Source organism: Bos taurus, chromosome 7 (genome assembly GCF_002263795.3).
Source record: "Bos taurus isolate L1 Dominette 01449 registration number 42190680 breed Hereford chromosome 7, ARS-UCD2.0, whole genome shotgun sequence".
Lineage (NCBI taxonomy): Eukaryota > Metazoa > Chordata > Mammalia > Artiodactyla > Bovidae > Bos > Bos taurus.
Window position 1 is genome coordinate 4,728,635 of NC_037334.1, and position 12,389 is coordinate 4,741,023.

Sequence of the window (12,389 nt, forward strand, 5' to 3'; positions counted from 1 at the left end):
GATGTAGACTAAATCTGCGTGTGTGTGCCTATTGGGCTGCATCCCAGGGAGGCCACAGCCTTTTCAGAGACAACACCCGGATGGGGGTGTGGGTGGGCTCCATCCACTGGTGGGAATCTCCCCTTGCACTGGATGGAGTATAAAACTGCACGGGGGCTCGTCAAACCACTGATCCCCTGGAGGGCTATTTTCTGCCAAGAGAGGCACCAAAATGGGTGCTCAGCAAATGCTTCAGAGTGATAATATCGGTTGTGTCTCGGGATTACAAAGGTCATCTAGAAGAAGTCCCCGGGGAAAAGGAGCAGACTGTAGCCCGGGCAGGCCTCGGGCACTGTCTCAGGACAGTCTCGGGTCACAGTCCCAGGGCTGACCCTCTGATGTCACAGTCCTGGGTCTGGTGGGAAGAATGGGAGGATGGGTGGGGTGGCGGGGTGGGGGTGGTCAGGCCAGAGACCAGAGCCTGCAGGGCCTGCAGCTCCATCCACAGGGAGAGGAGGGGGAAAACCCTGGCAGCCATCCGGCTTTGTCCTGTAGGGCCCAAGAATGGTATGCCCCTGGGACTCAACTGGCCAGGGGTCACCGGTTTTCATCTTCACGGCTTTTACATGGGGTCAGCAAAGGCTCTGGACAAGCTTCCCAGGCTTTAACCCTGCAGTGAACCCATACTTTTGGGTGCTTGCTGAAGACTGCGCCCACGATGCTGTCTCTGCACGGCTGTGCTCTGGGGACGCACACCGTGCTGGCTCACCACCTCTCCCACTGCGCAGGGGGCACTTCCAGCTCCAGGCAGCCCCCCACGGTGGCCAGATGGTGCTCGCCCTAACTCACGCCTCCTCTGCCCACCCTGGCTCCCTCTGCGTGGCTTCCCCCCTGAGGCCTTCAGACAGTAGGGCATCAACCTTCTGTAGGTCTCATCACAGACACACAAGGTACAGACTCAGGAGGCACGTTTTCTCTTTAAGGTTTAAACGGGACCTGCAGCAGCTCAAGTGTCCCCACGTCGACCTCGGAGACGCCCGACTACTTGCTGTGAGTACTTCCCTTGCCGGCTGCTCCCCACCCCCACCTCTGCAGGTTAGCAGAGGCAGCACGGACCTCGTGGCTGTGTGTGTGTATTCCTGTCTGTGTGCACACGCGTGTGGTGACTTGACTCCGTGGCTGTGTGTGTATTCCTGACGGCCAGTCTGCTCGGAGTTAGGGCTGCTTCCTGGTTGGGGCTGGCCACTTGGCTGTGGACACTTCCAGGCTCTCTGCTGCAGCCCCCTAAGCCCCTCTGGCCCTTCTTTCCCATCTCCCCAGAAAATACGCCACCATCTCCTCCTCGGAGCAGCGCCAGAGCTACAAAAATGACTTCAACGCTGAGTACAGCGAGTACCGAGGCCTGCACGCCCGCATCGAGCGGGTCACGCGGCGCTTCACGCAGCTCGACGCCCAGCTCCGGCAGCTCTCGCAGGGCTCTGAGGAGTACGAGGTAGTGCCCTGCCTGGCTCCTGCGTCCTCAGACGCGTCCCCTCCTGTTCTGGGCGGGGGCGCTGCCCACTCCGAGTGAGTCAGGCCTGTTTAGGGAGCTCTGCCGTCTCAACCATGAGGCTGGGCAAGACCAGCGCTGTAGGTGGGAGGTGACCGTGGGGCTGGGGGTGGCCTCAGCAGTGGAGACAGCCAGGAAACCAGGGGCTGGGGTGCGTGCGTCCCCCCCGACCCCCGAGCACCTGGGGCTTCTCTGCAGCCCACTATTGTGTCACCAGAGAACTCTCAGCACTGCCTCCCAGCAGGAGGGGCGGGCCCTGGCCACACCGCACAGCCCGTCAGAGCTGTCACAGCCTCCGTGGGAGGGGGAGGGGATGGAGGGTCCCTGGGGCCCCAACCCCTTCCCCCACCTGGGGCACTTGCGTTTCCCCGGCCATCCCGAGTGGGACCTTACCACAGGGGGCTTGGTCCCTGCAGGGGGCCTTGGGATACCAGCCTCCCCCTTGAGACCCCTTTTGGAGCTGGTTACCTGATGACAGGGCCAGCCCTGATGAACTGTGGTGCTGGGCTCTGTCTCCCTGGTGGAGGTCAGGTTGATTTCCCAAGGAGACGGCTTGTGATTGGAGGCACAGTGGGGGTTCTGAGGGTCTAGGACAGGCAAGCACCCCCTGGACTCCCCCATCCTCCCGTCTCGTTGCAACCCCCGCAGGTGGTCAGGGGGCCTCTGTGCTTGGCCTCGACCTGGGCACCAGCCAGCTGGGTGCAAGGGAAGGCGCCTCCCAGCTGCCCCTGCCTCTCCCCGGCCGCTGTGTAGCCTCCTGCGTGTCCCCGAGTCGTCCCCTCTGGCCCAGCCCCTGCTCTGTACACCCTCAGGTGCCATGCCACAGCCGCAGCCATTGTCCCCAAGCATGCAGTGACCTGGCAGGCCACCGTGACTAAGGAGAAGGGGTCACTCCGTTGGGGTATCCTGCAGATAATGTATTGTTGACTTTTTCTTTTGTTTTTCATCCAGACTACTCGTGGGCAGATCCTTCAGGAATATCGAAAAATCAAAAAGGTGAGCCTCCATCCCCTTGTGGTGTTAGGGCGGGGTGGGATCAGGTCAGTAGCGCTGCGGTCTAGAGGAGGCAGGGTGCGTGGGCGGGCCTCCCTGGGTTGGTCTCTGGTCCTCAGAGTAGCTCCTCCCCTGATAGCTGAGGAGCTTAAGTCTGTTCTGGGCACTTGGGTGCCCCCTCCCCTGAGCACCCCACACACTCTCCCGCTATGGGTGAGCACAGCCCAGGCCCTTTGCAGCTCCCTCAAAGGTCCGGGGGAGGAAGCACAGTTCCCCACCCCATCCTGGCCCCGCTGAGTCCTTCAGCGCTCGAGTCAGGGAGGAGCCGCGGTCTCGGCTCCGGCCGCCCCCAGCTCGGGCTCCCTGACCGTCTCCTGGGATGTGGTGCCACTGCAGCAGCTCTCGTTCCCTAGGGCCAAGTGTGCCGGGGCTGGTTCCCGCCGGCCGTGTCCCAGCCCAGCACGGAAGCTGCGTGACCACCTCCTCTCAGCCTCTCACCCTAGCCGTGACCCTGTTTCCCAGGGTGGAGCCTAGGGGCAGCTCAGGGGTCCCTGTCAGGGCTTGAGGGCTCTGGCCTGTGAGTGGGGGCCAGGGGCAGCCAGGTGGGGCGGCTTGGGTTGGCGTTGAGCTCTCCACCCTGGCCCTGTGGGTGAGGCTCACCCCAGCCGCTCTCTCATAGACCAACACCAACTACAGCCAGGAGAAGCACCGCTGCGAGTACCTGCACAGCAAGCTGGCCCACATCAAGAGGCTCATCGCCGAGTACGACCAGCGACAGCTTCAGGCATGGCCTTAGCCCCAGGCCACGGGGCAGGAGGTCCCACTCGACCAGCCAGGCCAGCTCACCTCACCGGGCTGACTGTTCTGGATGGTGGGGGAGCTGGGGGCAAGGGGGAGCTAAAGACAAGAAAACAGAGATTTATTTAACACAATAAACATGAGGAAGAATACAGTCATCTGAGCCAGCAACACCGGCTTTCAGGGGAGCCCACGCAGGCCTGGCCGCCCACAGGTCACACAAACCCAGGTAGAGTGTCCAGCTCCCCCCAGGCCCCCCACACCTCCTGTGCAGGCCCCCTGCCTAGGACGGGCTCCTCAAGAAGCCCCCCTCCTCGCCAGCCACCCCACGGGGGACTTCAACTTTTTGTCAGAGAAAGACTCCCAAGGCCAGCCTGCCTGCTTGCCTTTTCTAGTTTTATACAAAGACAGGCTACTGCTGACGAGACTCGAGTCTATTTTTGTACGAAAGAAAAGCATCTTTTTTCTACACCTGTGCCTCCCCTCCTTGGACACCCGGGGTCTAGACGCTGCCCTGGGCCCTTCCTACAGTATTACAGATGCTCCGGAAGGCTGGCCTTGCCTCTGCGAGCTCGGAGGAGAGAACCGGTGGGGGGCGCCGGGGGCCCCTCTCCTGCACTGGTCTCCCTCGCACACGGCCTCTGCCTGGCTCTGAGTGGGGCGGGCTGGGCAGTGCAAGCCCTGCAGCTCTATTTGGAAAACCCCAGCTGGCCCGGGAGCAGCTGCGGGGAGCACCAGGCCCGCTTGCTATTCCAGGCCCTCAGCTGTCGGGGTCGCCGGGAGCTTCTGTGCTTGTAGCCCGCGCTCTGCAGCACCGGCGTCGGGTTTTCTCTCTCTTCTCCATTCTCTCCTGCTGCTGCTCCTCACTTTGTACTGCTGAGGCCAAGTGGCCTCCGTGTTCTTGACCTCGCTCCGCCCCTCAGCCCCATGTATGGGTTCTGGGGTCGTCTTTGCAGAGCCACCACGGGGTTTGCACTCAGGGAGGGGCTGGGGGTCGAGGGAGCCAGGGAGCCCCCGGAGAGTGAGCTCAGAAAAGGTGCCTGATCCCCCCTCTCTGGGGGTGCTGGCCCAAGGACACCCCAATTGCTGCTTAGTCACTGTGCCTAGTCTAATGTCCCTGAAAGCGTCAGGGGGCATGTATATGTTTGTGTGTGTGTGTGTGTGTGTGTGTGGGGCCCCGCCAGGGCGTGCTGGGGTCTAAAGCGCGTGTTCACGTTAATTCAGAGCCACGTTCAGCGAAGCCACGATGGGGGAAGGCCGTGGGGCTGGTTGCAACCCCCAGCCCAGGGGTCGCTGTCGGGGGCGGGGGCAGGGGTTGCTGCCAGGATCCTAGTGAGGCAGGGAGAGTGGAAATGCTCATAGTCATGTCTATTTTTCTAAGCTGTGGGGGTGTCTCCTAATGGCTTCCCAAAGAGCAGTCATGCCTGCAGTGCCCCCACCCCACCCCAACGTCTCCGCGGGACCCCTGGGGTGCCCGGAGCACTGAGGAAGCTGATCCTTTATGTTTCAGTAGCTGTCCTTTTGTTTTTCATTTGGGATGGAGGAAGACAGGCTGAGCAGACCCTGGGGCCCTGAGTTCTGTGGACAGCCATCATGCACTCAGCCTGGACTCGCAGACTCAGATGGTGCGGGATCGCTCAACGGGCCCCACCCGGGAGGGCCCACCTGCCCTCTGCCCTGGGGTCCAGTTCGAGGGACTCTCAGTTGAATTTCCTCTTCCTCCTCACTGTTTTTTGTTGTTGTTTATTTTCTCCTTTTAAGGAATTATGAAGCTAAGAGGAGTTTTGTGCTTGGGGCGGGGTTGATGGACAGAAGCTCTAGCTGATTAAATATGGTCTAACTTATTGATACTGTTTTTTTTTCTTTTAATATTGTACTGTGGAGAAAAACTATTTTGAGCCATGGAGTTGGTGTTTACAAGAACTTTTCACTTTTGCCAAAATGTTACAATTGAAAGACGTCTGCATCTTCAGTTCCTAATATTTTCTTAAAAGAACTAGTGTCCTTTTTGTACACTAAAGAGGTGAATGCTGATTTTTTTTCAACCTACAATAAATTCACTGAACTGAATCTGTGAGCCCAAGCTGGGAGTACATATGTCATTCCCTAGGGGTCAGGGGGACTGGTTCCGTCTTGGGGTGGGCTGGGGTCAGGAGGCCACCTGGCCACGGGGCAACCGTGGTGGTGGGGGGGCATGGGCTGAGCATGGAGAAAGCTTTCTGGGCAGCCTGCCACAGCCGCTGCCCAGGAATGAGGTTGGCAGGTGGAGGGCGGACCTGAGGCAGCAGGCCCTGCAGGTGCCAGAGCAGACCAGCCAGCCTGCTCACGGTGAGGACTGAGACGGGAGGCGGAGGCACTGGGGAGCGGTGGTCAGCACAGCAGCAGAGCGCCGCCCCTGTGGAGTGCACAGAGTGGGCTGAGCCGGGCAGGGGGACCCCAGGGCTCCCACAGGTGGAGCCGTGTGCAGCACGGGGAGTATTTTATTTGGGCTGAGGAGCTTTGGCTGATGGAAACGGCAGTGAGTAATGGCACTATTTGATGATTCCTCCCGGACGCACACTGGGGTGGGGGTGGGGTTCCCCTTGCCCCCCAGTGGGGACAGGGGTACCGAACCTGAGGCCTAGTGGAGCCCCATAGGCGCAGGACACCAGCCGGAAAGCCATCCTTGCCCTGGGTTACAGGTGAGGAGCAGAAGGCAGGGGGCAGTTTCTACCCTCCAAGGACACAGTGGAGGGGAATGTTTATTTTAGGAAGGAAAAACAAAGAATAAGACCAGGATTAAAGGGGTCCAGGGGTCAGGGACTGTGGGCCTTAGCCTCCCTGGTGGCCCTGCTGGCCAGTGGCCTTGGCCTGAGTTCTGAGGCGGCCCAGGAATCTGAGGGGCGCGGGAGGGGAGGTCAGGCAGGCCCTGTGGGGCAGAGTGTACCCTGCTCCCTAGGCAGCCTGGCCACGCTGTTCTAGTGGATAAATCTCTGTCCCCACACCCCTGCCTTCTTCAGCCTCGTCTCGCCTCAGGCTCTCCTTGCCCACCCGCCTCCCCCAGCCTTCCACCGGCCTCCCTCACAGCCCTGTGGCCACAGGCAGTTCCCTGACCATCCTTCCTGAGCCCAAGACACCTTGAGTCCAGGTCTCCAGGGGACTTCCCGCCTTCACAACCCACACCATGGCCACAGGGCTGAGGGGTGCCCAGCAGTCCCTGCCACTTTCTGGACAACATCTGCCAGCGCCTGGATCCGTCAGTGCCTCCCGTGCACCGGGCTCTGGCCGGGTGCTGGCACTCAGCAGTGATGGCGGCGGTTCTGCCCTCGCCCTTGGAAGCCTGCGGTCTGGTGGGATTGGGGATCCCTGGTCATTCAGTACTCACCTGCAGGCAGCACACTCACCCCGTGTCACACCCCCAGCTGGTCCCTACTAGGAGGAGTAGTTAGTATGAGTAGTACTAGTAGTAGCCGGAACTACTCCAACACGGCCCCTCCAGGGAGCCTGCCTGGACCTGCTCAGCCCACACCCCTCCTGCCAGCACCTCCCACAGGCTGCCCTGTGAATGCTGGGCTTCCCCAGGGCTGGGTCTTTTTACACAGTCCTGTGGTATGTATGACATGTGGCCTGGAGGGCTCCAGCTCCTGCAGATTCTTCAATACCAACTAGGGGTCGAACAGTTCCGTTCCCAGGTTATGGGGTTCAGGTCCCCACTTCAGACAGCAGCCTCAAGTCCTTGGCCACCCATACTTCTGAACAACCCGCCATAAATCGGGTTCCCTCCCACCCGCTCAGAGGTTTGCCAGAATGGCTCACAGAGCTAAGCAAACACTCAGCAGCTGAATGGAGGAGAGCAGGGTTTGGGGAAAGGTACAGGGCTGCCACGACTTCTCCAGGTGTCACCCTCCCAGCATCTCCATGTTTTCACCTGCACCCTATTGTTCAGGAGCTTTTACAGAAGTTCCATGATTGAATAAGTCACTGGCCATTGATATTTTTTTTTTCTTCTAATTTCAGGCCACACTGCTGGGCATGTGGGACCTTAGTTTCCTGACCAGAGATCGAACCCCAGCCCCCTGCAGTGGAAGTGCAGAGTCTTAACTACTGGACTGTCAGGGAAGCCCCTGGCAATTAATGATCAAACTCAATCTCCAAGCCAGAAAGCAGGACAAAACCCAAATATTTATTATACTAAATGCCCTGTCCCCAGCCCTGAGGGTCTGCCTTGGTCCCCAAACTGCCTCCCTCCCCCTCGCATCCAGCCCTTTTTCATCTGCCCCTGAAACCAGTCCCCCAGGTTTTTGTCTAGGCAGCTCTTCATATCTTTCTTTGATAAGATGTCTTCATGATCTCAAGACTGTCCAGCAGCCACCTCTTCCAGGCAGCCTGCCCTGTCCACCGCTGCCTCTCAGGTCCCTCTGGTTAGGAGTGCGCCCCTCACTGCTCTTTACTTATTCTTGGCTATGCTGGGACCTCATTGTGGTGCTCAGGCTTTCTCTAGTTGTGGCGAGCCAGGGCTTCTCATTGCAGTGGGGCTCTGAAGCGCAGGCTCCGTAGTTGAGGTGCACAGGCTTAATTGTATTGTGGCATGTAGAATCTTCCTGGACCAGAGATCCAACCCATGTCCCCTGCATTGGCAGGCAGATTCTTAACCCTTGGGCCACCAGAGAAGTCCCCCCAGTTCACTTCTGACTCCCCCACAACTGGAGCCCCTTGAGGGCAAAGTCTGGACTAGTTTTAGAGCCCCCATTCCCCAAGGCCAGACTCTGACCATGTTTCCTGCAAACGTTCCCAACTATCCACCTTTTGGGTCAGTTCCAGGGGTGGAAACTTTCCAGCCGGAGGAGGCCGCTTGTTTTGGAAAGTTCCTGGGGGAGCCGCCCCCGCCCGCCTGCCGGGTTCCCACGCTCCTTTATCACTGGGCGCTTAGAGGGGCTCAGAGCTGTGCAGGCCTAGCTCCTCCCAGCTGGCCGCCTCTGCCCTGCCCATCGCCTTCCCTCGCTTCCCCACGGAGCAGTCTCTCCCCCCGCCCCCACCCCAGGCCTGCCCTTGATAGGCTTGCTAGCCTTCCTGCTACAGGTGGGGGCACCAAGAACTCACAGCCCCCCCTTACTCCCTCTCCTTAGTGGAAAGTGACCGCTGCTCAAGAAGGGGGAAGAGGAGGGAGCCTGAGCTGGAGGAGTGTCACGCTTTGAAATCCGATTCCTCGCTTAGTCTTCTGCCTCAGTTTCCCGTGTCTTAGTTTCTCTAGAGACTCCTCCTCCTCCAACCCACCAAATAATGAGTTTCCCAGCCTAACTCAAACTACTGCCTCTGCCTCCTGGCTGGGGCTTGGCGCTCCCTTAGAGCTTTAAAGTCCTCTTTTGTACAGTGGGGATAGGCGGCCGGGGGTCCTAAGTGACTCACGCGGGCCGAGTTAGGGCCGGGGGCCTGGGGCCCAGGTTATTTGCCCGGCCGGCCAAGAACCAGACAGCGGCGGAGGCTCGGGACCAAAAGGCCTCGAACCCGAGCCCAAGGTCGGTGCGCGCCCTCCCCCCGCCGCGAGCGCCCCTCCTCCCGCGCGCGGGCGGAGCGAGGGGCGGAGAGGGGGTGGAGCCGCGGCTCTTTTCTCTGGAGTTCGCGCGCCCGGAGCCCTAGCCGTCTGCCGCTGCCCCAGCCGACGCTGCATCGGTGAGTGCCGCCCCGGGAGGGGTGCAGGCTCCCTGGGGACCGAAGTCGGCTTGGCCCGGCCAGTTCTTAGGACCCCGCTGACCTCCTGCCAACCCCGCGCTCCCAGACTATCGCGATGGAGGCCGCAACTGAGTTCGTGGTCGAGAGCCCCGACGTTGTCTACAGCCCCGAGACCATCGAGGCGCAGTACGAGTACCGGACGACGAGCGTCAGCCGCGAGGGCGGCGTCCTCAAGGTAGGCGAGGGCCCGTCCGGCGGGCCACAGGGCTGGGGGAGTCAGGGAGCGGGGAGGGAGCGGGAACTGCCCAACGTCTGCGACCCCCGGCCCAGTAGTAGCGAGCGGGGAGGGGCCTGTGGCTTCCGGCTTACCCCGCTGCCCGCCCCCAGGTGCACCCCACGTCCACGCGCTTCACTTTCCGGACCGCCCGGCAGGTGCCCCGGCTCGGGGTCATGCTCGTCGGCTGGGGCGGCAACAACGGCTCCACACTGACCGCTGCCGTGCTGGCTAACCGACTGCGCTTGTCCTGGCCCACGCGCACGGGCCGCAAGGTGGGGGGTCGGGTGGGGCTCGGTCGGAGAGAGGGCTTCGCTGGAATCCCTGCGGCGGGGGAGGGGCTCCAACGGAGGAGTGGGCCCATAGGGGGCGGGGTTTCTGGCTGCGGGCGGACTCCAGGCGGGGCTTCCACGGGGGGCGGGGATTCCTCAGGGGTCTTTCGGGGGCGGAGCCTAAGGTGTGGGAGGGCTTCAGGGTGGGACCTCCCGAACGGAGCGGCTTCCGCCTAGGCTTGGAGCTCCGAGGGGAGGTGCCCAAAGGCAGGGCGGAGCTTTCGGGTGCCGGGCGGGGCCCTGGCCGGCTCGAGGCCCTCCCCACGCCACGCCCACCTTTCACTCAGCTCCCACTGCCGCCCCCCAGGAGGCCAACTACTACGGCTCACTGACGCAGGCAGGCACTGTTAGCCTGGGCCTGGACGCCGAGGGCAAGGAAGTGTTCGTGCCCTTCAGTTCACTGCTGCCCATGGTGGCGCCCGACGACCTCGTGTTCGACGGTGGGCGGAGCCCTGGGCCGGGGGTGGGGCGGGAGGCGGGGCCGAAGCTTGGGGCCGGGCCGAGCTTGAGGGTACCCCCCAGGCTGGGACATATCTTCGCTGAACCTGGCGGAGGCGATGCGGCGTGCACAGGTACTGGACTGGGGACTGCAGGAGCAACTCTGGCCGCACATGGAGGCCATGCGCCCGCGGCCCTCCGTCTACATCCCGGAGTTCATCGCAGCTAACCAGAGTGCGCGCGCCGACAACGTCATCCCGGGCACGCGCGCGCAGCAGGTGCAGCCCCGCCCCGTGCCACTTGTCCTTCCCAGCCACTTGTCCTCCCCACCCCCCGCACCTGCTCTCCCTCTTTTGTCCTCCTGCTCCCATCCCGAGGGTCCAGCGCACTTGGGAAACTGAGTAGCCCAGGCCTCCACAGGTCGGAGGAGCCTGTACAACCTCCCCTTACCTTCCCCATCCCCAGCTGGAGCAGATCCGTAGGGACATCCGCGACTTTCGGTTCAGCGCCGGCCTGGACAAAGTCATCGTGCTGTGGACAGCGAACACGGAGCGCTTCTGCGAAGTGATTCCAGGCCTCAATGACACTGCTGAGAACCTGCTGCGCACCATCCAGGTGGGTGCGCCCAGGGGTGGAGTGGGATCAGGGCCAGCCCCCAAGGACTCCTCTGTGCTGACTGGCCCCCTCTGCCTGCAGCTGGGCCTGGAAGTGTCGCCCTCCACACTCTTTGCCGTGGCCAGCATCTTGGAGGGCTGTGCCTTCCTCAATGGGTCCCCACAGAACACGCTGGTACCCGGTGCCCTCGAGCTCGCGTGGCAGCGCCGCGTTTTTGTGGGTGGAGACGACTTCAAGTCGGGCCAGACCAAGGTCAAATCTGTGCTCGTGGACTTCCTTATCGGCTCTGGCCTCAAGGTGTGTGGGCCTGGGGGACTGCTCAGCTCAGGAGGGGAGGCCTGGACCCCCGAGGGCTGGGCTTGTGTGCTGCGAGGCCTGCAGCTACCGCGGGTCCCCTTGTCCCCCCAGACCATGTCCATCGTGAGCTACAACCACCTGGGCAACAACGACGGGCAGAACTTGTCAGCGCCCCCACAGTTTCGCTCCAAGGAGGTGTCCAAGAGCAGCGTGGTGGACGACATGGTGCACAGCAACCCGGTGCTCTACTCGCCGGGCGAACAGCCCGACCACTGCGTGCGTGGGGCGCGGGAGTGGGGGCAGGGGCCGGGGCGAGGGCGCGCCCAACCGAGGGCCCCGTGTGACCTTGTGCCGCCCCCCAGGTGGTCATCAAGTACGTGCCATACGTGGGCGACAGCAAGCGTGCCCTGGATGAGTACACATCGGAGCTGATGCTGGGTGGTACCAACACGTTGGTGCTGCACAACACGTGCGAGGTGTGGGGCGCGAGGGGGCAGGAGCAGCGGGGCGGCCGCCAGCCCGGCCCACCTCCTGACCCGCTGGCCCCCTAGGACTCGCTCCTGGCCGCACCCATCATGCTGGACCTGGCCCTGCTGACTGAACTATGTCAGCGAGTGAGCTTCTGCACCGACGTCGACCCGGACCCGCAGAGCTTCCATCCGGTGCTGTCACTGCTCGGCTTCCTCTTCAAGGCGCCACTTGCACCACCCGGCAGCCCCGTAGTCAATGCGCTCTTCCGCCAGCGCAGCTGCATCGAGAATATCCTCAGGTGTGCCCCAGCCTTGGGGGTTCCCGTCCACGGCCCGGATGTCCGCTGGCTGGGCTGTGCACAGGGCCTAGGGACTGCACGGCAGTCTCCGGGTCTGGCCCCGCTGAGCCCTGATCATCCCCCAGGGCCTGCGTGGGGCTCCCGCCGCAGAACCACATGCTTCTGGAGCACAAGATGGAACGCCCTGGCCTCAAGAGAGTTGGGCCCTTGGCCACCACCTCTCCGGTGCTTTGCAAGAAAGGATCTGCGCCGACCGCACCCAATGGCTGTACTGGTGATGCCAATGGGCACTCACAGGCTGAGGCACCCCAGATGCCCACCACCTAAGGCCATGGCCTTAGGAGTTATGGCTCCCCCATAGCTCCTGCCCCCATTGATTCCCAGGACCCGACCCTTCGAGGCCCCCTGAAGACAATAAAGCAAGTACCACTATGAGCCACATCTGTATTCTTGGCGCCTGCAACCCTAAATCGGCCCAACTCCAGCCCCGTCTCCATTTTTTATCAGTAGACTTCTACCTCCCCTTCCCAACTGTTGTCCCTACCCTCCCGAGCTTTCTAGAACCGCCCCCCCACCCCCACCCCCACCCCGCCCCGTGGGAGGAGGGGAGAGGAGCAGGCGTCTTTGCCTAACCACAACACTTGAAGGCTGGGCTTATAAGTAGGGTGTGGCTGCTGCAAGCCAAAGAAGAAATTT

General features: G+C 61.9%; 2 protein-coding genes across 3 annotated transcripts in view; both read left to right on the top strand.

Moving 5' to 3' along the window:
* The window catches only part of ELL (elongation factor for RNA polymerase II), a 79,292-nt gene extending 73,903 nt beyond the window's left edge, over positions 1–5,389 (top strand). Inside the window, exons 9-12 of one of the 2 annotated variants that reach the window (NM_001192098.1) lie at positions 963–1,029; positions 1,300–1,471; positions 2,480–2,524; positions 3,201–3,744. In NM_001192098.1, the coding sequence (NP_001179027.1) occupies positions 963–1,029; positions 1,300–1,471; positions 2,480–2,524; positions 3,201–3,317 (401 nt within the window). In that variant the 3' untranslated portion in view covers positions 3,318–3,744. Of the gene's footprint in view, positions 1–962; positions 1,030–1,299; positions 1,472–2,479; positions 2,525–3,200 lie in introns of both variants that reach the window. The other variant, XM_024993968.2, reaches the window with a different exon arrangement.
* A 3,542-nt stretch (positions 5,390–8,931) lies between these two features.
* Positions 8,932–12,128, top strand: ISYNA1 (inositol-3-phosphate synthase 1). The gene is made up of 11 exons (NM_001046032.2): positions 8,932–8,968; positions 9,075–9,203; positions 9,356–9,517; positions 9,882–10,014; positions 10,097–10,290; positions 10,478–10,627; positions 10,709–10,924; positions 11,036–11,200; positions 11,287–11,400; positions 11,476–11,693; positions 11,819–12,128. Exons 2-11 carry the CDS (start codon positions 9,084–9,086, stop codon positions 12,018–12,020), a joined length of 1,674 nt encoding a protein of 557 aa, NP_001039497.1. The 5' UTR covers positions 8,932–8,968; positions 9,075–9,083; the 3' UTR covers positions 12,021–12,128.
* The last annotated feature ends 261 nt before the right edge of the window (positions 12,129–12,389 follow it).